The sequence below is a fragment of the Oreochromis aureus genome, linkage group 22 (assembly GCF_013358895.1).
Source record: "Oreochromis aureus strain Israel breed Guangdong linkage group 22, ZZ_aureus, whole genome shotgun sequence".
Classification (NCBI taxonomy): Eukaryota; Metazoa; Chordata; class Actinopteri; order Cichliformes; family Cichlidae; genus Oreochromis; species Oreochromis aureus.
The window spans coordinates 14,813,327-14,838,326 of NC_052962.1; the positions used below are offsets into that span (position 1 = coordinate 14,813,327).

Here is a 25,000-nt window from a genome sequence, read left to right on the forward strand (position 1 = left end):
AAAGTTGTTAATAACTTCTTTAATACATTAACAAGGAACGCTCTGAGGATGATGGAGAGGGGGAAGCTGCTCTGACCATGTCTGGTCTAATAAAACAGGCAAGTTGAGCAGGTGCAGGCTCAGCAGCATTTTCAGATTAGCATCTCTGAGAATGTCTGAATGTAATATGTTTAATCAGCTGCTTTGCCAACACTAGACATTCATTTTTCATTCATATTTTTAAACCTCCCTGGAGATAGCTGTTGACAGTTAACCATGTCACACATTGCTCAAGCCTTTTGAATTCAGCTGATTTTTGTTACCACTACAAACATATGACTTACAGAATATGATGCTGGACAGTAAGTTTAATATAAAGTATTTAAAATGAGCTCAAGCTTCAACATATGAATCCACTTGACACTGATGGGGAACATATTTATGCAGATTAATTATTTTTACTTTTGCTATCTTATGCTTAGTTTTCCAGTAATACAGTTTTGTGTGTACTGACGCGTTTTCATTGTGTTTTAGTGCTTCTTTTTCTAAGGAATGGAAACTTCCAGCACTTGCCATTTTTAGGTAATAGTAAATGATTTTGGGCAACATGGATGCCCATGTAGAGTGCAGACAGGCACAAGTGGTAGGTTTTAATCTCATCCAATTTGTGTTTTTGCAAAGGTTAAAAAATGGAGGAAGACACACATTGCAACTTCCAATGAACTGTCATCGCTCTCAGCGTGACTGCAATGACTTCACTGTTCACGCTGTGACACCGTTTGAGCAGCAGAGGGGGCACTTTCAATTGTTTGAGGTATTGGCAGGAGTCGTGATTACCACTTGAGATTGTGAGTCATCGCTCGGTACCTCGGTGTCCTGTGCTTTCCACGTGGTGCTGACTCACCCTCAGATGGGGAAAGGACACGGAGGAGTGCCTTTGACAGACATGTCTAATGAGAACATACTGTCTAGGAAGCACTGATTGTGTTTATCACTAAGTGCAAGGTGAGAGACGGCGCTGTTGCTCAGTTTAGGAAAAAAAGTGTTTTTAAAAAATTTAAAAAAGGGGGAGGACAAAGATGACATTTTGCTTTAAAGATCAAAATTTTCCAAATAAAATGTAATTTTTTACCCCATGACTAAACAGATACCCACATATGAAAGAGTATGTAGAATGTGTAGGTAGGCTAAGTGTGGCACTCAAGTATCAAAGCTATTCTAAGAACAAGTCTCACCTCAGCACCTGTGTTTGTAACACCTCCGGGCACTTGTCATTTCATGTAAAAACATTAAAATACATGTACAGAATCACCAATCAGATCAGAGAAAAGGCTTGGAAAAAAAACAAAAACAAAACAAAGCTTTTAAAAAGCTTTCCGCAGCCCTGGGACAACTTCCACCACCTCTACTGTTACAGAATTGTTCCATAGATTTCAATTCAGGATCCTTGGAGTGTGATGTGTCTCATGTATGCCTGTGGAAGTACTGACTCATCCTGGATGGCACTGTCTGACATTACATTTCAAACCCACTGACTGTTATGTGATGATTTTCAATGCACACCATCTTCATACCAGAACTTTTAACAATGACTGGCACAGGAAGTAGGAAGTCTTGGTTTAGATATCCCGTGATATCCTGCTGTATCCAAGTGTGTCATACTTTAGCATAACGAAGCAGGCATTTCACAAAGCACGGGTAAGGAATCAAGTATGGGTAAAGAGGGATTGGGGGTTTGTGTTGGCTTGTCGGGACTGCAGCTGGACCCTTCCCCCGATATCAGCCAGATACACAGGAAGACCAGAAACACTGGCCACTGCCCCCAGAGGGAGAAGGGTCAGGCTGCAGCCTTGCAAACCCAACAAGACAACCGCACAATCCAACAGGATGTACAACCCCCCCCGAACTTTATTCTAAGCCGTCAAACATAAGGCCTGGGGGCCAGAGTCGGTGCAGCTAAGTCTCTAATTCAGCCACTGAATTGTTTTGAAAAAGTTTGGAATTTTTCACTTTTTCCTCATACATTTTCCAGCTTTCCCTACTTCTAAAGAACAAAGTAACTTACTAATAAAGATTTATTTTTTTTTGTTTTTTTAAATGCATACTATATAAAGATATCTCAGGGATTGTGTAGGTGAAATGTCTTTACACCGACTTCCCATTTAAGCTCAAAGTACGCTGCATGTGGCCCAAGAGGTGAAATTAGACTTCACTGCTCCAAACAAAGGAAACCATGCATTCCCATGGTTTCCTTTTAGATGGATCTCTTGTAAGCTCCTCTGGTTGAAGTGAAATTTTAGGACAGTGGCATTTAGGCAGGGACTTCTTATCTGCCCTAAGCACCATACGAAACACCCATTTCACTACACAACACGCCCGTGCCCACTCAGATTGTGACAACTGCAAATCTTGGGGGGGGGAAAAAGGAGACAAGTTTGCTTTTTATTTGAATTTATTTATCTTTAAAGAACCAATATGAATTGGGGATGTTTTCAAAATGGGTACAATGATAAAAAAACTGACCACTTTCATCCTTCTCCAGCTTGACTTTCAGATTGAATCTTAGGCTCTGTGTAAGAGTTTAAATATGCATATCTGGAAAAAGTCCTATTGTAGCCCCAGAAGGGAGAGAGAATGAAATTACAAGTACCTGTTGTAGTTACATTTTTGTTTTTTGTTGTTGTATTTTTTTTGTTTTTTTTGTTTTTTGTTTTTTTAAACGGCCTGGATGATAATCTGAAGTTTGTGTGTATGTGTGCGTAGGACACTCAGCAGGGTTTGGCGGACATATCTGAGGTGGACTGATTATTGCACTCCAACAAGATTTAAAGAAACAAAAAAAAAAAAAAAAAGACAAAAAAAAAAGAAAAAAAGAAGAAAAAGAGGAAAAGACATGGCTCTCAAACAGATAAAACTAAAACTATTGGATGACAAAGTGTCCTTGCCCCTGCCAAACTCTTAACTGCCACACATATATCTTGTGAATAAATATTACAGACATATTCAAACTCAGTGACCCCCTAAACTGAAAGTGACATTAAGCAAGTGAAGGGTAAGAAGAAGAAAAAACATTACTGCATTTTTCAGGTGAACCTTTGAGTTTTGTGCAAAAAAGACAGTCACAATGTGTGTTTAAAAAAAAAAAAAAAAGAAGTATGTCGTTCTGGCCCAATTATAAAATATCAATAATTAGTGGAAATCAAAATGAGAATATATAATTTCATCACCACGTTTGTGTAAAAATAAACATTCACAAAAAATGGAAACTGTTATCCCATGATTAAAACTGGAACAAAAAAAAAAAAGAAGAAAAAAAAGAAAAAGTAAAATAAAAACCCCGTAACAAACAGGATGGACTCAAGTTGAAAAATTCTGGCCCGTGGTTGAACAGTATAAACCGGGTGGCGGGCCTATCTGTGTGCTTTAACCTTCCATTCATTGGTTCGGCTGGTGGATCCCCAGATCTGGATTCATTCATTTGATCACTCGCTTCCTTCTCAATTAACCATGACTCAGTGTTAACAAATCATCACAATAATTACTGATAGCACTCTCCGTGTTTTGTTTTGTTTTTTCTTTTTAAATCTCTCCCGTTATCGGAAGATTCCCCACTAGATGTGCATAAGAAAGACGCACTGACAGGCAGCCTACTGCACGCAGCAGTTGTGGCCGTTGGTATCCTTGAACCGCAGACGCATTTTGGGTCTGTATTTCTCGAGGTAAAGAAGCTGTTTGGAGTTGAAGGCTCCACGTCTCTTCCTGTGAAAACCAGAAAAGAAGGAGAGGCCATTTAAATAACGTGACAACAAAGAACGCAGCACATTAGAACATGACGGTGATTACAGGAGTTATAAAAGATTGACAAGCATTTTCGAGCAAGTCAGAACTAGTACTTCTGAGTTCCTAGAACTCCATCTTCTACTTCGGCCTAAGGGCTAAAAGTGGGAATTTTTCACTGACTCAAGTGTACTGTATTGGTCTAGATGGGATCACATGATGTTTTGGTGCAGCACTGGCAACTGGCATATTTAAAGCAAACACAACACACCTATGTAAACAGCAGACATTAAAGAAGGACTTTGACATTAGCTGTGTAAATGACAAATAGCCCTTTAAAAAGGATAAAACAAAACATGCTAGCATTTTCCTTCAACTCTTTGGGCCATCCAAACACAAAAAAGTGATTAAGATGAAGCAAGATTACAGGAAATAACCACCAAGTGAATTGGTATAGTTTACTGGATGCTATCTTTGGGCAGAGAGCAGCAAATGCTGGTAATGTGGGTGAAAAGCACATATTAATCAGGCATTTCAGTCCACCTCACTTGCCAGGTTATCTAAATTAAAACAGCATAAAAATAGGTCCCTTTTAACTCTGACTATCATGAGTCCATAGCTCTGTTCACAGCATCCTTTAACTTTTTGTTGACAGCCCAAATGTTGCTATGCTATCAACAAACTCACTAATACAGTGCATTAGCTTTCCAATGATCACGTGAATAACCAGGAAAGGAAAAACAAAAAACAAAGTTCTGAAAGCACCTTCCTCCCAAAAGCACCTGTGATATCACCTAGCAGAAAAAAAGTTCCATTACTCTAAATCCCTCCAACTTAAATGCATTTAATCATTTCTTATGTTTTTATAAGGTCTGAGTTTTCAGTAGCAGCACACCTTGTGTCTGATTTACACTGCAAGTTTCTTAAAAAGGCAATAATCTTTGATAAGACTTGGGATCCTTTTATGGTTCTAGTACAAAAGCAAAGAGTATACTTACTGTCTTATGAACTGCACAGCATCCTCATACTTCATCCCACACTCAATGAGGGCTAAGGCCACCAAGACTGGAGCTCTGTGAGGTGAAGAAATCCAGTGGACCGCCAGTTCAAGCAGACAGAGAGCATCCAAGGAAGAAAGAAGGAGAAGAGAAGATTAAATGCCAAGAGTCACATGGTTCCACAGTAATACGGCAGTGAAGGAATGAGAAAGGGGCGTTTAAACCTGAAAAAGAGGCCTGGGAACTCAACAGGGGTGCACAAGTTCACTGTTGCCCTGCTGGGGCACTGTGCTCACACCCTGAGCCTCAAACACAAAAATAACTGATGAGTTACAGTAAAAGGCTTCTCCTTTCTCACAACAGAAGATAGGGTGAGAAAAGACAAACATAAACACTTTCCAGACCACTCGGCAGGTTAGAGCTCAGTGCTGACAGCAGTTGTTTTAGTGGCTTTTTTCTCACATACAATTCAAGACAGACAAAATGTGAGAATGTTGTGTGGACTCTGTCAAAAAGCGGCACATAACTGTGCCTCCTACACTGAAGGCTTAAGTGTTAGCCTGTGTAAAGCAGATCACACTGCAAGGCAGAAAACTCATATGACTGCAGTAAACAAAGTACAGGGAAGAAGGAGAGGAGACGCAGTCAGAAAATGCCAGTCTAACCAATATTGGGAATTAGAAAGTCTCTGGAATGCCACAGCAATGCAAAACGCTAGAAGCCATTGAGAGCAGATTGGCTAACTGTGCACTTGTGGTCAGGAAAGACATTTTCACACCAACACCCCCCACGTCATGTGCTTCTGCCTTATTTGTTTTCACACTTGGGTTGTTATTCAGCATAACTTGTTTGTAATTCACTGTCACACTGGTTTGTGACTAAGAAGTGTGCATATCTTCGCCTCTGGAACCTCATGACCAGACAGAATGTATTCGAAAGCTAGAAGCCCCCGGAAGCAGTGCCCGGCTGTTGTAACTAATGATAGTGCTCTGTAAACAGACAATCAGCTGCTTAAATGATCTCTAACAGGAGGAGAAAAAGGAGACAAGCATTTGAGTTACTAAATGAATCACTAATGAGTATTGAAGATTCAACTCAGGAGGAGGGGGTGAGGGGCAAGACCAGCCAACGCTGTGTGATCAATAGTGAAGAAACAACAAGTGAATGCTTTCTCTGACCACATCTCTCTGGAGCTACTGTTAATACCGCAGCAATGAAATGGTCCCTGGTCACGCTAACCAGATTACTAACAGGGCGGGAAAAAACAAAAGGATGAGACACTGGGTCAAATGGGCTGCGGTACACAAGGGACAGGCTGTGTTGCTGCCTTGGAAATGGCACGTCTAACTTCGAGAACAGATGTCTCAGTTAGCTCTGCCGCCACTTTGATATGGACCCAAATAACCACTTTCTAACACTCCAACTTAAAACACACCACTACATTTCTCATTTATTGCACGCAGGACTGTTATTTGGGCACGTAAGAAAAAAGGGTTTTGGTGAAAAGGGGGCCAACTGTACACCATACATACCGTCCGAGGCCCGCCACACAGTGTACGGCGATGCAGCAGCCGGGTTGCTCTCGAAATTTGGTGTTGAGCAACTTGAGCCAGTTATCCACGATCTGGGTGGGAGGAGGGGCACCATCATCAAAAGGCCAGTCCTAAAGCAGAAAACACACATCATCAAATAACCTAGTTGAAAAGTACAAACATCCAGTAAGAGACTGCCGCAAAAATGTATGTCAACACTTACCAAGACCTGTATCCCCTCTTTCTCTACTGGAGCCTTATCGTAGGTGGCATCGCAAACTCTCACCAGAGTGTTCACCTCAAATTTTTTCAGTTCCTGGCAGAAAAAGTGAAAGGGAGCATTTGAGACAAAGCCTTGGCAATCTGATAAACAGTTATAACACAAACAACAGCATACCTCAGTGAACTTGTTAAGTGTGGCATTGGTGGGGTTGTGGGTGATGAGGAACCTCATGCACTCGTAGACAATCTCAACTGCAGCGGGGCGGTTCATGTTGGCGAGACGGCTTTAAAAAACAATTACAATACAAAACTCTTACAAAACAAAAGCGACTTTTGGCTCAGAAGTCAGCAAAAAAAAAGAAAAAAAAAAGAAAAACCCCAAAAACTGCTAGGAAATGTATGTTTTCATGTAGGGTAGAATAAATAAAAATGACAACACGTGGAGGGGGTCGCTCAGGAGGACAACAGGTATTCACTATGGGATGATGTACACAGAAGGATAACAAAAAAGAAAAGAAAAAAAAATAGTCCACAGTACTTTGGGATGTTTAAAAAAAATTAATACAAAACCCCCCAAAAAATTTATAACAAAAAAAAAAAAATAACACACAGAAGAAGATGAGGAGACTATCCAGGAGTCATCCAATCAGTTTACCCCATTCAGGAGAGCTGTTTGTGATTGGCTGTTCAAGAAGAAAGTAGAAAGCAAAGGTTTTCGTATCGGTTGGGACAGGGCAGAGCAATCAGGCCAAGGGCTACGCAATATCCCAGGGGGCCTTTGGGAAAAGTCAGCAGTTCCTAGTGCGCTGGCAGTCAGGGGGGTTTCTGGGTAGCGTAGTCCCTCGGGGGGCGGCCGATTCACTTCTCCACAGAGGTGAGGTGCTGTGCCTGGCAGAACTCTCCGCTCACACACGCCATATAGGTACGGCTCAAGTCAACACAGAAACCCTGTGAAGAGAACACAGAAAGGGAGACTTAAATGTAACGAAATTGCACACAAACAGCACCCATTTATTTAAAACAGATAACCAGTGTCTGCACAAGCAGGAGGCCACCGATTCAGGTCATTACAGAATATGGTACTTGTTAAATTTGCACAGCTGCAGCTGATTAACAGTAATAACCACAATACATTTTGCATATCATGATTATATTTGACTATTAATTCGGAGATTAAGTATACCACATATGTTGACTTTTGAGCACTGGGTGGACAACAGTACAGATTAAAGGAGCCTTTAATAGGCCAGATATAAATCTGGAATTTCAGGTTATACAAGATTATTTTTTCCTCCCCATCAAAAAGGCTTTCTATAATAACTAGGGATATATGACTACATTAAACACGTGATTCAAATTAACAACAATCTAAAAAGGACAAAGTTAAACATCTTCAAACATTGTTAAACGTTTTACGGAAACCACCAAAACTGTTGATCACATTCTTCAGTGGCTCCAACAGCATTTTAAAAGCTGCTGAAATATGTGGCACTTTGCAGCCTTGCACAATACTGTTCACACGCAAAATGTCAGATTAGTTCACCAAGTGTGGTTAAGCGAACCGTGCTAGCATCAGCAAGCCTGTTTCCTTGCAAGCTAGCTGCCACACACCTCTGCTGAAGTTGGGCTATGCCAGATTAAACTACATACAACAATTTAGATCAAAATAACACGCCAGTGTGATAGTTTGCAGGTCTGTTCTTCCACATTACTCATTTACAACTCTCCATAACAGAGTCACAGGTGGCAGGTGACTACCCAGGAGCCCAGACTCATACATGCAAACCATTAGTTAATCCAACAAGTATTTCTGATGCTAACCAACACCACCACCACCATTACTGAAGTGTCTAGCCAACAAGCTTACTTCCCTAATAATTAAAGGTATACATTTCAGTCTTGATTAACTGAAACATGATCTGCAGTCTGCTTGTAGTTCTTGTCAGTGTTTTCACTTCTCAAATATCAGCTTCTGGAATATGTAACCAAAATGCAGAGAAAAGTTGCTCCATGCTGTAGAGGTTTACACAGTCACAGAAGCAAAAGATACTCTTTTTGATTCCGGGGGTAGACAAACCCCTTGGGGCTGCATCTGGAAGGTCACCTGGTGTTAAAAACTAAATCATATGGAGCTACTTGCTTGGGCGACCCCCTGTGAATAACAAAGCAGCTAAAAGTAGCTTAAAAAAAACCAAAACAAAAAAAACAAAAATGCAACAACAACAGTGAATACACACTCAAAAATCCCCATCATGACTGTTTCTACCTTCCAGCCAGTTAATCCTGCAGTGAAATGACAGCACCTTTGGATTACATCACTGTCAATTCACCACCTGTCACTGAAATGGAAAACTAATAATATTCACAGCATGGAGTGCAGACACACTTCATAAGGGTGTCTTTCAGAACAGGTAATGTCTGGCCTGTAACTAGCCACGGAGCAGTCAGCTGAACTGTGCCAAGTCCTTGACAGTCTAAACCCAGCCGCCACAAACTGGCTTGAACTGTCTCATAGCAATGTAAGAGAGGTGGGGAGGTAGCGTTTAAAAACAAAACAAAAAAGGCAAGCGCTGACTATCACTAAACCTACCACACACATACCAGTGTGTGTGTGTGAGTGGGCGGTAACTAAAGAATAAAAAAAGGGCTCGGACTTTAGCACCATGTCACAGGCAGTAGTCACAAGGTGCGGATTAACGGGTGGGCAAAGCTTCAAACAGCCCCAGCATTTCAGTCCCACGCTCCCCCTTTTATAAAAAAAAAAAGGAAGAAAGAAATCCTTTTGAATGAAACAAGACTCTGTACTCTCAGCTCCTTTATATTATACACTCAAATATTAAATAAATTGAGTGACAGCTTTTTCCCCATCTTTAGCCTGTCTCAAGTCAACCAGCCCGATATGTACTCATATCAACCACACCGCCACTACACAAGAAGTGTGTCAACCCATGGAACAGCTGCAATGGCACTCAAAGCAGCCTTGACTTTGTTTGCGCCTGTGTGTTGGTGTGTGATGGCCGAGATCATCTGTGATGCCTTTAATTACCACCTCTGAGCCCGACAGAATAGAGTGTGGCATGGCTACAATCTGACAACTGAAGCTTGGACAAAAGGCGGGCAGGCTTCTAAGGTTTGTTTTCATCAGCTCCTAATCCTCCAGAAATGAAAAGGACAGATAAGTGGAGAGACGGGGCAGCTAGCATGTGCGTTTCACCTGAGAAACCTGACTGAAAAGGAGGAGAGCAGACTAAGAGACTGAAAAAAAAAAATTAAAAATAAAAAACCACCAAAGAACAAAAGAACCAGACACGCACACAAATACACACCAAGGACACCACAATGACAGCTTATGCTAAAAAGATGAAAAGCAACTGGATTGTGGATAGCTGCCCAGATGGACCAAGTGACTTCATACAGTCTGTGTTCCAAATGCTGCCACAAGAAGGGCTACAGAGGGAGGGAGAGGGGCAGATGGGAAACCCGGTTTTAGAATTAACACAAGTGTATGTGAACTGAAGCACCTCAGGGCCAGGTGCAGAACATGAGTTGTGGCTAAGCAGCAAGTATTACACTAAATGCAGCCTCAGTCGAGCTAAATTCAGGCGCTTTATGTTTTTGTTGCAATCCCTTCTCACTGTACTCACTACCCTAGAGCTGTAATGATTACATAATTCACTTGTTGATTGACAGAAATCTATTATGTTTCTGCTATTCTGTTTGTACGTTTCGAGTCTATTTGGATTCTATTTGTGCTGTACGGTCAAGAGTACACACACAGTCAGCTTTGTTTGTGCAAATAAGACCAGCGCATGTGCTTTTTAAATGAATTATTAAGTCATCATTCATAAGTTCTTCCTCTGTGAATATTTTATTAACAAAGCACTTTGTGATCAATAAACAACAACAATATAATGAGCCGCCTAAGGTGAATTCCAACATCATCGTTATAGGGGATGTCGGCACAGGAACCAACTCCAGGCCTGAGACCACAGAAAGTCTTTGACATAAGGTACATTAAGCAAAAAAGAAAAAGAAGAAAGTGAAAAAGGGAAGGGTACCGTGCTGAATCTTCTGAACTTTCAACTCAAATCCAACAGCCATACCTGGCTATTTGTCACCTATTCATAAATTGCATTACATAACAGAAGATAAACAGGAAAGTAGGAAAGATGAAGAAATGTTTTGGCCACCAGTTCCGACTAAGCCTCTCAGAGGAAGTAAGCAAACTGTGGTAACACTAGGCCAGCCCAGCTGCTCCCCAGTCTGCCATCACAACATTGTCGGGAATGCATGCAAATTACTGTTGAAATTTGCAAACTGGTTCTGCAGTTATGCACTGCTTAGATCAAGGAAGACAGAAGAAGAAAAAAAAAAAAAATGCACAGAGATACACACCAAATGTGTTTGTACAAGCAAAGTATGTTTAACCACACAGGAAGCGAGCAGCAGTCTACAGAAAAACCTTCAAACTGTAGACCGAAAGCGTGTAAGCGATCTCTCTAGTCGCTTCGACATGAATGGCTGGTATTACTTAATGGAAATGTTGTAAGAAAGCTAGGACAAACTACTAATTAAAAAAAAACACAGGCTAAAAATGTTAGCCTGTACTTTGCTAAATACAGGCTAAACATTTTCTGCAGCTGCACTGCCACAAAACAGGGCAGCATTATACACAATTTAACAAAACAGATATATGTAATAAAAATAGAAAAAGTTCTAGAAGGTGAAGACAGCCTGAAATCATCAGAGCTCATGATGCTAAGCTTTTCCTGTCTGGTTAACCCCAATTTTATTTACAAATACCAACTAAACCAATACCATTGTATTTGTATAAATTGGCAACAAATGAAGCAAATAAAATTTCATTGCCATTTTTAAACCAGACCAAAACACCTACTAAATGTGAGAACCATATTCAAAATGATCAACAAACATTAGTTAAATTAAATTTTAAAAAGTAAGATTGCAAAAATTACTACATTATTTAAATGTTGGACCATTTTATAAATACTAGAAACAGTATTATAAAGAACTTGGGCTTACAGCTGGCATTTTGCACATGTGTGTCCATGTATAAACATATATTCTAAATTGGGAGAAAGGTCACTGAGTAAAGGCAGAGGCCCACACATTGGCTCAGAGAAAGCTCCCTTGGTGCCCTGTTCAACATCACGTGTTCACTGTTGGAACAGGGTTGTTGGAGCAAGAAACAGGGGAAAGGCACTGAGGCTGGATGGGAAGAACTTCCCAAATCGGTTGGTCCTCACCAGAACCCTCTTAAGAGTAACTAAGGCAAAGCAATGGCAGACAGTGAGTAAGACTGTGAGGATGAGAGAGTGAGGAGTTCAAGTATTAGCTGATAAGGACTGCAGTATCTCAGAACAGAAAAGGACACGCAAACCTAAACAGGTGATAAAAAAAAATGGCAAAAGAATGGGAACCAGGGTGTGGGTATCCTGCAGCTGCTAACTCATCATTTTTTCACTTGATTCATCAAACTGTCTGGTGAAGTACGAAGTCAAGTCAGACATAAAACAAACTGAATGAATATGGCATTATCCTGTAGTGCAAGATAAGTGGTAACTAAGCTCAGAATATCAACAATAAAACGCTGCAGGTGGCAGCTGTGAAGTTATCACAGCTTAAGTGCATGAAGAGTAAAGTGCTACAGTGGGAGCGCTAATTAAAAGGCTTTTGCCATGTTAAGGATTTCACTGCAACAAGACTCCATAACTGCAAAGCTAAAGCTGTGAGAAGCTCTTGTTGGCACTTGATAGCTATCAGGTGGCCCGTCTCCATGACTCTCCCACCAGGACTACTATATACACACACACACAGTGTTCACATAGTGTAGATAGCCACAAGCTTAGGGAGTGGGTGAGGCGGGCTGCTCTAAAATTAGAAAGACAAATACATCAACACACAGAAGTGAGACATGGAATACACAGAGTGGAACACCAAATGACGAAACAGACTTTTGTATAAAAATGTCTGAGTACACCCTCCCGCCATAGTGAAAAATATTAGTTTTACATGCATCCCAGTCTGGTGGTTTGAGGTTAGCTTAGGTTCTGCGTCTTTTACTGACGCTTTGTCTGGAGCCAGACTGGGCATGACCAGACTGTACTGCCTTGAAGCAGCTTGAGGCCTAATTTTTGCCATGAGATCCAAGTCGAAAAGCTCAGGAGCACACCTGTCACGTGAGGAGGAAAGGGTGAGAGGGCAGGCTAGAGGAAACCACGTTCACTGACGTGACAGCAACATGCAATGATAGTGAAAAGAGCTCTGACACACTCACCTACGTGCTTGCTGCACCCACCTCATTCTTAGAATGCCTTCACAAACATAAATACAATACTGACACCTTGTATTGATAGCAAAGTACTAAATTCTCCCTTTACCTCTCTAATATGACAGGCACTGATGTGAAACTTGAGAAGATTGAGAAGCATTGACAGCTGCAAACAAACGTAGAGAAACCACAAACCAGGAGGAGCACAACCGGAGCCAAGTATCATTCCTGTGGCCTTCATGAGAGCCAAATAAAAGATAACTAATATACTTGGAAATGTCAAAGAGGACAGAGACAAAGAAATAGTACCAAGAAGAAAGCCAGCAAGATGTCATTTGGAAGAGACATCCTGTAAGGACATAACAAGAGATTAGCAAGATTAGAACAAGAGGGGAAAAGAGCAAAAAGAGTAGAGAACAGAAACAAAAAGTCAATGGGTAAAAACTAGCCGAGTTAAAACAGAGGATCACACCTGCCCAATGGTCCAGCTGGTTCCTAGTAGTGACGTCAATACAAGCGATAGGCTGGGTGGGTGTATGTCACCTCAAACTGGAGGAGCCCTAACAGTGTTCACACCAAAAACCCAAGATGAAGAAAGCGCTACACTCAATACAACACTACTGTTACTGTAAGTCAGTGCTAAGATGAGAAAAAAAAAGAGAAAAAAAAAAAAGAGAGAGAAAGAATGAAGCAGCAAGAACTTAATGTTTTAGTAGGAGAGAAAAAAGTTGATAGAAACACCCATACTAGCACACGCACAACAACTTTTAGAACTTAAACAAAATTAAATTTTAAAAAAATACACTTAAGCCAATTACAAATTGCCTGCAGACCTTTGGTTTGCTTGTGGGTGGGTGGGTGTCAAACTCATATGTGAAGCCAGAGTAGGTAATGGTTATCCATAGCGAGCTTTGATGATGTCCATTTTCCAAGATGAAAATGTTTACTGTATGGAACACTTATTTGTTTAACACTGTAACAAAATATGCTCTCCCAATATTATATTATGTTATATATTATATTATATCATAATCATCCCTCCAACGAGTTTGCCTTTGTTTATTTTACATGTCACATGCTGGGTAAAAACCAATCATGAAAAACAAGGGTCTAGCCTTCAGGTGCAGCTGCATGACGACTGTTTTTTCCTGTTATTTTGTTTTTTGTTTTTTTTAAATAACCCTGCCAGCTGGACCGGGAGAGAAAAAAAGTTCTTTTCCCCCATTTACACGAGACAAAAGCTTGTTCATGTTGTTACAATGAAACATTCTACCAGAAAACTTCAGGTCCTTTTCCTCTAGCAGAACAATGTGCTCCACCACACTGCAAAAAGTTCTCAGGTTCCCCCAACCCCTCAGATCCAATTCAACTGAAGGGCCACAGCAGGTGCCAGATAAAGCCCAGTACACAAGAAACCCCAGCACGCAGGACCCAAATGATCTGCTGAAATTGTTCCATATGTCCGTATGTGTTCGAAAAATACTTCATTGGCATCTCTTGATGGTTTAAAGTTATGCAATTAGAAAAAAAGAAAAATGCTAAATGTCTATCACACTAACTCACTAGATTGAGATTTTGTGCTACAATGGGGGAGGGAAAAACAAAACAAAACAAAAAAACAACTTCTAATAATTCCAAGGACAATGCAACACCCATGTCAGTGAAGGTTATGATGACAGGTCACCAAAGTATTCAACAAACAGTACAAACATTAAAAAGAAATGGGCAGCACAACACGCCCTTGTCATCAGTCATGCTTGAAAACGCAAAGACAAATGCTTGCAAGCAAGCATGCAAGCAAACGTGTGCACAAAACTACAACCCCCCCCCCCCCCCAACAACAACAAAAATAAATAAATAAAACACAAACCACCCACAAAACCCTACTCTAGTTCAGCTTCTACCCCCCTTTTTGCCTCACCATTCCCTTTTTTTCTTTCATAGTGTGACAAACAAACCAAAATCCCCAGACATGCTTGGACAAGACTGTATTAAGGGAGGGCGGCCTGTATGCAAAAACTCCACTGGGAACTGCAATAGTGAATCCAAACTGTTGTGCCTCCCATGAGCTGCACACTCCTGGGGATTTACAAAGAGGAGACTCAGGCTAGAAGTGGGAAGAACTGGTGCGCGCCCATTCAAAACATTTCTGAGAACAGCAGAACATTTCTTCACCTGCCATGCTGGTTGAGGTTGGAGTATCAAAGCTGGATTATACAGTAATGCGCAAGCCATTTTTCCTAGTACTACCAGCACTAAGTGCAGAGCAAAATATTGATAGGACAATACGTTTCATTAGTTGAAAAACACTTAAGGATATTCTGGTGTTAAAGTTCACCAACTTGGTGAAATCAATGGGAAAGTGAATTAGAAATCTACTCAACTGAATTGACAAACTGAAAAGTAATAACACAAACAATATAATGATGTAAATAAAACACTTTGAGTTATTATACGTCATCAGAATTGATAGAATAACAGGACAAAACATTTGATGGTTTCAGGCTGAATGAGACATCGCCGGCCCTTGAATATCATAACCTTGTTAAATCCTTATAATCAGCATGTGAATCATAGCCGGTCATGTCTGTGTTTACCTGTGTCAAAGTGGGACTCCACAGACATTGTGACAAAGACCTATGGTGTATCTAGTTTGAAATATAGCAAAGATGGGTATTTTAAAGGGCTATTACTGCAGTCCCCTTTTGGTACTACTACTTAAAAACCCGACTAAACCTCATGGAAAGGCACCTGCTCTCCCTCTCTCCATCAAAAAGTAAAAGTGGTAACAGCAAGTGGAAAGGAAAACATTCCTGTTGTTAAAACCTGTGTGTGGATTGCCACGGTTTCATCAGGCTACAAATAGGTTGGGTTAAAGAATGACCCTCTATGAATCTGTCAACCAGCAGATACACACATCCTCAGGACTGCCCAGCAGCTGGACTCCTCAAGCCACAGCAGACCCTCTTTAAAGGGTTTATAGTCAGGGACATGCACCAGATAAGAAGTTGCAACGCGCGTTTGCGTACATAAGATTTTCTGGAGGAGGACAGACATTTGTTTAGAACTCTTAAAGCTGTCGAAGAAGCAAGCTCCTTTAAGCAATTACTTTGGTGTTCCCCCACCTCCAAAGAAATGTCAGGAGGAGTCCGAACCGCAAAAGAAACGCGTATTCTCGGAAAAGTGGTTGTAGGAGGTGAGCTGGCTTCAAACAAATGATGACCGCACAGAGATGTGGTGCAGAATATGCCGTGTAAATCCCACTCTAGCGGACAAAAACAGTGCCTTTTATATGTACGCAAACACGCGTTGCAACTTCTTATCTGGTGCGTGTCTTTTATTTTGACAGCGAACGCGCACCTGCGGACCACTTATGTGCACCCGTTTATAGACTCACTTAAACATCTCATCTCACCTAAACTTGCTTACATGCTTTTAATTTTCAAACAGTATTGAAAATACATGAACTGCCAAAAGGTCTAGCACCTGCGTAGCAACTAACCCAAAAAGAAGAAATATAAAAAATAAAAAATAAAATAAAAAAAAAATAATATGCAGCTCTCCGGTATAGATGATCATTATATAAAAACTAGTTCTGTGCCCATTCAGGATGCACCCATTCTAACAGTTTCGCCTTTGATATGGCTGCTTTCATCAATCATAATAAAGGGTGTAACAAGACTCCAAAACCATGGTTAGATTCATACTTGAGTTTCTTCCCCCACCCCCTCCTTTTTTAAAATCAGAGGCCACTTGATCGCCATAAATGTTTGAAGCTCAATTATTCTGATACATTTGCACTTCCTTCTTATCTGAGCATGCTTCAAATATTACAGCTTTCGCCCCATTAGCACGTGCTAACCAGGTATTTAAGTTGTATAGCAGTTAATATGGCTCCACACATAACTTGTATAACTTAAGTGTAGGATCGATTGCTTAATTATATTTTTAATTACTCAAAACCCATTTAGACATATAAAAAATATCAGAGCTCTGTCTTAATATTTTAATACTGTAGCTAATCATCATGCAATTGCTAAGGCACTGTTATAATATTAATAGATTCTATTCATCAAAAGCTGCCCATACCGGACCTCAAATTAAAAAGGAATGACTGTGACACTCATTAATTTAATCGCTCTATAGCAATGCTTCTTAACTGTAGAATCAGTAGTTTTATTCAAGCATACATATAAAATGGTTATGACATGGATTCATTTCATCACTGGTCTAATGTGTAGCTAATATAAACCCTGGCAAATACTCTGGGGAGATGAAAATGACTCAGGATTGGGATATTTTCTCATTCACACACAGTCCTTACAGTAAAATAAAAACAGAAAAAAATAAAATAAAATCATACAACATAACTGGGTGACATGATGCAACATTAGCATAATAGCAGTAGTGCAGCAGTACGTTTTTAAATGATTGTGACAAACATCTAGAAAATACATTTTAAAAGAGTGCATTCTGCTTTGTTTGTAAATAATTATCATGCTAAGGTGGTAAACAGGATGGTGTTTTCCTGTTACGGTTGGAGTGTTTAAAAGAGCTATGGTATGTTTCTTATTTAAGCCTTTAGAGAAAGGTGATATACTGGTTAGGCAAGGCATTTTCCAGTAAGCAATGTTTAAAGACAAATGCATTGTTGGGTCTTAATAATTATAAAAAACAAGAACAACAACACTGATGTAGGTAAGTCATGGGACTTCACATCATAATCACCTGTCACTACACATTTTCCAAGAACTGCCCATCTAACCTCATTCAAACTGTGACAGCACTTTTCTATTTATCCCAACAATAACCACTGAAAGTAGACCAGACAGACACTCTGACGCTGTCCAATCATTTTCAGGCTTTAATGCATGCCCCCACTCACTGCGACCCTGAACTGGTTAACTGAAAAATGGCTGGGTGCAGGTTAACAGCTAGATCATTTCCATAAGCACAACTCACGATTCTGCTGGTCTGTCTGAACCATAAACAATCCGTGATCCTGTAATATTTTCCAATCGTAGAGCAGTCTTCTTTAGAAACACCTGGTTAGATGTACATACTGTAGAACAGAAGCTGCATTGTTTACTCACAGTACCTAGACATCAGCTAATTCCTCTTTGTAATTAAATCACAAAAATCACTGCTGATAAGCTGTAACAGATTAAACTGGCAAGCGACAAATTTGCTTAACTGGTCAAATGGACTGGTTTCCAAAGCAACTGATCTAATCTTCACAAATACTGACTAAAACATTTTTAATGGCTGGGAGTAACTTCAGCACATTTATTAAGTGTCTCTTGACAAACCATGGACCTTGGTAAACCTTGGTACTCTAGTATAGAGTAGCGCTAATACTGCTGACCTTTAAAAAGCGGACAAACATTTTTACTTCTTAAAACTTGCAAATCATACAAAGAATACACGTGATTTTTCAGAACAGTGACAGCAAAAGTTTAAAAAAGAGAGAAAAAAAGAGGATGTCAAATGCAGCTGTTAGGTCTACTTATTTTGCATCTTGATTAGATCTACTTACTGGCAGCCAAGTATGTTATGTTGTTGTGAGCGGGTGTAACTTTTATCAGAGCTTATTATAACTGCTGTGCAATAGTCCTTAGAGCCTGTGGTGTACAAGTCTATATGAATTTTTTCTACATGAGCATTTCCTCATTTATATATATTTGAAAGTATGTGTAGTATAAGAGTTTTAAGATATTTGAATAAAAATATCAGTGTAATTGTCGGTGCTGCTTTTAAATGCCAAGCTTATTTTGCAGACATTGTGATAAATGGGCAGTCTCTTTCCAATCCCTATTCAGAACAGCAGGTTAGCTCTCTGTAGCCCTCAAGCACAAGAAGTAATCTTCCTGCATGGAACTTGTTGTACTGCCTTTTTTTGTCTGTGTAAACTGGGTTTGAGAGAGGGAGGTATGGGAACATGTAACCCCCACCCTCTATTTCCATGAACAGACGAACACCCACAACACATGCACTTGCACATGGCAAAGCCCACTTATCACACTGCTTTGCTGCCTCTGAGTGAGCACAGATAAACAGTGTAACGATCAAAGGCTTCTGATAGAGCTTAGAGGGGGAGGGAAAAGACTGATCCATCTCTGGAATACACTGAAAGAGACCAGGGCTCAGTACCTTAGAAATGGGAATGAAAAGGTGGAAAACATTTAAACAAAGGTCTGTTCTGCCCTCGCATAATTGCCCTAGGTGCACTTTTAATCACAGTTTTCACAAAATAGGAAAAAAACAAAACAAACACAGACTGCCCAATTATATGTCAAACAAAAAACACTTTTTTCCTGTTATTTCAATGAGAATCAAAAGTGCAAATACACAAAGGAAACGAATAAAAGAGACAAAAGGTGGTAATATAAAGTGTTTGTGCCAATCACGTGTGTCAACAAAGGCTGGGCAAGTTACCAAATCGTACAAGATTGAGATACAAACGGCAGGAGCACCAAATCTACAACTGAGATTGTGGACCAGCTCACCAACTGAAAAATCCATATTTTGAGATGAAAAATAGCAAATAACAACAATGAGGTACAGCAGAAATTTCTACTTACAAAATCTCCAATGCTGGATGTAGCAGGCAAATTTTAATGACGTGCATACAGAGATGAACTAGCAAAAAACGTTACTGGGGAGCTCCAGTTAGAGACCAGAAAACTTTAAACCGTTTGTACCCGAATCCGTTACACATTTTCCCAAAGTTTTAAATGATCACTAGAAGACTGTTAAAACTCATCCATTCAGAACAACTCAGATGCTGATTACAAAGTTCAGCATTCATCAGGCTGACGTCACCATCTGCACTTTGACTCCCGCATTTTAAAGTTATACTGTGGAGTCTTGGTTCCAGAAAACTTGTGGAGCAATAACCAATTGCGAATACAAAAATAACATTTGTTTACAAGAAAACTCTAAACCTTCAGTACCTTTACGATTCTATTTACATAGTATATAATAATGTTTATCGTAGTTGCCATTACCAAATATGACTGCAGTCTCCAAAGACGAGGCGCTAGTTTTCTGGCTTGATCTGGAATATGGGTCGCCAGACTATATTGAGCCATCTGAGCGCCTTTGATAAGTTATAATCTCATCTCACGATCCTAAATCTGCTCCAGGATGACATTTCTCAACACAGACAGAACACAAAGCAGCAATGAGACACCTTGACCTGCAAGCTAACATGTGAAATACGCACTGAAAGTCAGCATTAAAGACGCATTTTAACAAGAAATCTAAAGTGCTGTAGCCAAAGAGTCAACTATTCATGGAATAATTTTTTAAGAATTTGTTCGGTTTTCAATTCTGGAATTTAATCCCACCCCCCACACGCCTCCCTTTTTTTAAAATATAGAAACTTAACCTCGTATTCCTTTAATTTAGAATCATGACGCAGTAAACAGTCTCATTTACCTCACTGTTCCTAATTGATTTGGCAAATTTTTTTTGCTGTCTATCAGAAGCATAATGTTGACTCATCTTCTCTGAGGGATCACCCGAGTGTGCCCCTCCCCAAAAAAAACAAAACCATTTCTATAGTGACTTTTTTTTATGATTAAACACATGTACCCCTTCTTGCTGGACAAAGTTTTGAACATTTGCTGTGGTCACATCTTCTGCATACTGGCTACACAGCTAGTATGCAGAACATGTAGCTATTGATAAGTATAAGCCGCCACTGGCCTTGCTAATTGTTGGTCCACAAATAGTGAGGCTATTTTGTGCTGACCATTTCTAAATCTACAAATATATATACACGTTTTACTTCCTTTTCTGGAAACGGGGAAGGCCTTAAATATTCACAATAATGCATTTCTTATTAATTTTATTGCTTAATGTGACAGTAACCAAAGACCGATTAAAAACATTTGCTAGAATAACCAACAGTAAGTATAACTCTAAGACTGCCAAGAACAGTGAAAGCTTCTAGTTTCAGTTAATTCATTACACAGAGTTCCAAAATAAGAGCTAAAACAGATACAGAAAAATACAGATAAAAAAAAAAATCATTTCCTTTTGATTGTGATGATTTTTCCCCCCCCTCTAGCATATATGGGTAAACAAATAGCAGACTTTCACAATTGGTGCATCCTTAAGAACAGGCAAGTTAAAATACAAGGTGTTCCTTCAACATTCCAGCTAACAATTACTTCCACTCTAGCAAATAACTGACAGCTGCTCCCTGTAGAAGTTAACTGCCTTGTTGTTTAAAGGCACAATGGTTCTTGTTTACAAGTGTGCCAGGCTTATGGGTTCATTTAGCTATAATTGATATGTGCAAGAGTCAATTCATGACAGATTTGCAATTTAAAAAATAAAAATAGAAAATAACCCAACATTAAGAAAAGTAAACTTCCATGACTGTCTAGAAGTCAGTTTCTGTGCCGAGACCAACACTCGGCAACAGACCGAGCCAGTAAAGAGAATGTCTGCTCGCATTTTTGCCGGGAGGTGCTGAGTCCCACCACAACATCAATTCTTCTGACATTTGGAAACCAACTGCCTTCTGACAGCAACATCAGGGGATGCCTGTTGCCATATCAACAATTATCCCTGTGGTAGCAACAAGTGCTCCTGCGGGGAATATGGTGTCTCTTGATAAGAAATCAAAAAGGAGCAATGGTGCTTAGTAAACGCTCACAAAGCTAAAGAAGACCTAAGACTGCAGTAATAATGACAATTAATGCTTGTTTATACGCTGTCATCGAGGAACTTTTTTTTAAACCTAAAAACCAACGGCCCTTAACATAACTATAATACACCCTATGATCTCAGATTAGCTCATGGTAGCAAATCCATCTTTTTGAGATTATGACCACAATGAACACATTAGTTTGCGCTCATGTTGCGAGAGGCACTCACAGGGTGGGGGGTGCAAGTAAAACACACACACACACACACAAAAACACCTAGGCAATGGGCAAACACAGAAGGTTTGTTGTCTAGACCACCAATGCTTCAAAAATAGCACTGTTTCTAAAATCTGAGAAAGCAAGCACCTACACACAGCTGCTCAAACAACAATAACACATATTACTATTGCATGTTCTGGCAGAGAACTCCGTGTTCCCCTGTTAACTGCAGCTCTGACAGCTGTAGCTAAACAAGGCAGGTGTAAACACAAAAAACAAGGAAGATCCTATTCCTACCTGTTGCTATAGTTTCAGCGGGAACCCCTGCAACAGCAATCTAGGAGAGGTGTCAATCTGTGAAACGCTGCCAGTGCCACTGAGCCTGCGCCTTTGCTTTATCCCAACACTGTGGCAACAACAGTAAACACTGTGCCGATCACTGCATGATTCATTAATCCACACACTTTGCAATAAACGAGCTTCTCACAAAAAGGTGCCCACTAATGCGTAACTACATATGGGCTTCACTTAATAGCTTTGAAAAGAGGTAGCACAAACAGTGGCCAACTAATCTTAGCTTGCCACTTTATACCAATTTCAAAACAACTTCTACTGAAGCCAAAGACAGGAGGGAGCCCATTGTAAAACCAAAAACCTCTGGAGAGTAGCTAAATTTTAAAATCTGTTAAAGCAGTCAGTATGGAATGGCCTCCTCTGCTCTACCTTTCAACACTCAGTGCCGCCCCCCGCCCCCGTGGCTTGATGGGCTGAAAGCCAGCAGGCTACAACATAGGTGTTCTTCTCCCCCAGTAACACTCCTTTGTAGGCTGATATCAAGTTACTGCACACTGGGTTCACCTTTCACAGTTACGGTAACCAAGGCTGAGAACTTCCCATCTTGTCACAGGGCAGTTTCTTTTTCTATGCTCCTAGTAGGCATAAATTAGCAACCAACCAGCGTATTCAGTCTTTACACAACAAGTTTGATTTAGCTGAGAAAATAGCAAAACTCAAATAAGGATAATTCAAGTTTGGCTTAAAAGTTACAGGTAATAGAGGTTTGCCTTGCAGAGTCAGATCACAAAAATGAGTGTCCACCCCAGCAGTACAGGGCTGACTTTAGCTGAGGGATGTGCTATATAAGCAGATTGAGTGAGAGTTGCTATTTCTAGATTGGCCAGAGCATCATGTGTCAATTAGCTACAAAATAAAGCGGGTCATCTGTTCAAATGACCTACTTCCACAAAGAATAAAATGCCAGTGGAGTCTAAAAACTCCAAAGCACTACAATACTGAAGTTGTGAAAGTCTAGCCTTTTATGAAGCAAGAGTATAGACCTTATTGATTACCTCAATTTGATAGTACGATTACATTACTCACTGCAACTTTCTATTATTTCTGTTGTAGTGTGCCAACATTCCCTTAGCTTGTTTTCCTGAATGCAATCACTCACCTCATCCTCTCAACAGGCAAACCAGGTCACCTTGCAGTGACTCATAAGCGGGAATATATAATTAGCTTACCTGTTACACCAGTTACTGATTGACTCATCCGCCCTGTTGGTAGGATGGCTATTCGCGTGTATTAGCCGCCCACTAGAATTTACTACCAGAGGGGAGCCTCAAATCAGTGGAAGGTCATAAATTGAAAACTGAGAGGCATGGGAATGTGCCGCGGCCTTTAGTGTCACAGCTGCTCTAGGCAACTTCCTCCCGAAGTGCATTTCCTCATTTCACTTCAACCCACATGGCTAAATGGCTGGGCGCTTTCTGTTTTAGGAAACCAGACGAGGCTAAATTATAGACCCACCTAACTCCAGTGTTGGCCATTTTTTTCTCTCCTTTTTTCGTTGAAGCCGAGCAAATTTTCCGACTCCAACCAGACAGCCAGCAATAAAGGCAAGGAGCACGACAGTCCAGTCCAAAAGGGAACCGCGCCGACAAACATAAGCAGACATGCCATATCGTTTGTCGGTTTAAAAAAAACAAAACAACAACAACCCGTCAGCCTGGCAATTGGCCTTTAGCATATGGGTCAACTATACTGCAGGTCAAGATTTTGTCACAAAGGGCGGAAGGCAGTTGGCTAGCTTAGTCGCCATCTAGTTACCACGCAGCTTTTCACAACTACAAATAACTTAACGCATCTTATACACGTAACCATTAGCACTACTAGCCAGGACAATTGTTAACGTTAACACAAGTATTCATTGCCAATATGATACACGTTGTTCAGAAGAAATTCTACGGTAACCTGTACACCCTTGCACCGTATAGCGCTAAGGTAGCGCTAGCACTTGTGGTATTCCGAACGACGGTCAGTTTAGAAAACACCACGTTATGAATACAACTAAACGTATCCTGTTCTAAAAGAAAAATACAAGCCACGACACAGTCGTGTCAGTAGTCCTAATGCTAGTCAGAGATTTTCTTCTTTTGGGAAATAGCCATAGCCGCGATAGCAAGCTAGCGCAGCTACGTTAGCTAGCGGGATAGCTAACGCACTTTGCTTTCAGCAGCAATCTTATAGACCAGCAGCACGGCAACACTCAAGACAAAGGTAATTAACTCAAGTGTAGATATCACAGATATCTGAGGCAGTGAGAATGAACATTCATACCTTTAACGGGATTTTCAACACTGATTGTAGCACACGATTAAACCGTCTTAAGCTTTGCTCTGCGAGCTACCATTAACGTGGCTACATACTGGACACTCTTCTCGGATGACCCCTCATGCAACTTACTTTGGCTGCCCGGCAGTGTGGCGATCACCTAACCTAACATATGGAACTCAACTTTTAAGTGGGCTCTAACGGATCTATAGCGCTAGAATTACATACAATCGAGGCAGAAAGAAGTTCCCAGAGGTTTGCTTAGATCCGTCATTGAGTACTTACAAAGACCAAGCTGAACATTGAAATCCCGTGACTACCCCGGAGAAAGTAGAGGGAGTGCAGAAAGCGCTGTCAGATCGCCTTTTTGTTCCTCTTTAGTGTGGCAGCCTGAGATCTCGTCGGAGGTCGGGAACTGTTGTCGGGGAGGAGCCTCCTCCTCAGTTTGTACAAGACCTTCAGGGACCGTCGGAAATATGTAGACCAGGCAGTGCGAGTTAATAGTCAACAAAATGAGGGCCACCAGAGAAATCTGTAAACCTCGGAAAACTTTAAACGACAGACACGTGTATCCAAGATCATCCTAGCATTTTTTTTCTTGTTTGTTTGAGTGTTTCCTTGACACCAATTTAACTATCAGGAAGCGGAAACTGGAATAAATTTCAAGTGACATGCATGTCAACATCTGAAGGGATTAGCTTTAAGATC

The 25,000-nt window shown here is 40.5% G+C and overlaps 1 protein-coding gene across 5 annotated transcripts; it reads right to left on the bottom strand.

Annotated features, from left to right (window-relative positions):
- Positions 1 to 329: 329 nt before the first annotated feature.
- ptp4a2b (protein tyrosine phosphatase 4A2b) lies at positions 330 to 24,727 on the bottom strand. Of its 5 annotated transcripts, none has more exons than XM_031756069.2 (7): positions 24,578 to 24,727; positions 7,164 to 7,456; positions 6,684 to 6,792; positions 6,510 to 6,602; positions 6,287 to 6,417; positions 4,755 to 4,829; positions 330 to 3,738 (listed from the first exon to the last, which is right to left on the bottom strand). In XM_031756069.2, the coding sequence occupies exons 2-7, from the start codon at positions 7,166 to 7,168 to the stop codon at positions 3,627 to 3,629; spliced, it is 525 nt and encodes a 174-aa protein (XP_031611929.1). In that variant the 5' UTR covers positions 7,169 to 7,456; positions 24,578 to 24,727; the 3' UTR covers positions 330 to 3,626. The 5 variants fall into 5 exon arrangements, with proteins under 5 accessions (XP_031611929.1, XP_039461556.1, XP_039461554.1 ...); XM_039605622.1 differs by lacking the exon at positions 24,578 to 24,727 and adding an exon at positions 24,425 to 24,447; XM_039605620.1 differs by lacking the exon at positions 24,578 to 24,727 and adding an exon at positions 24,299 to 24,435.
- Positions 24,728 to 25,000: the final 273 nt, after the last annotated feature.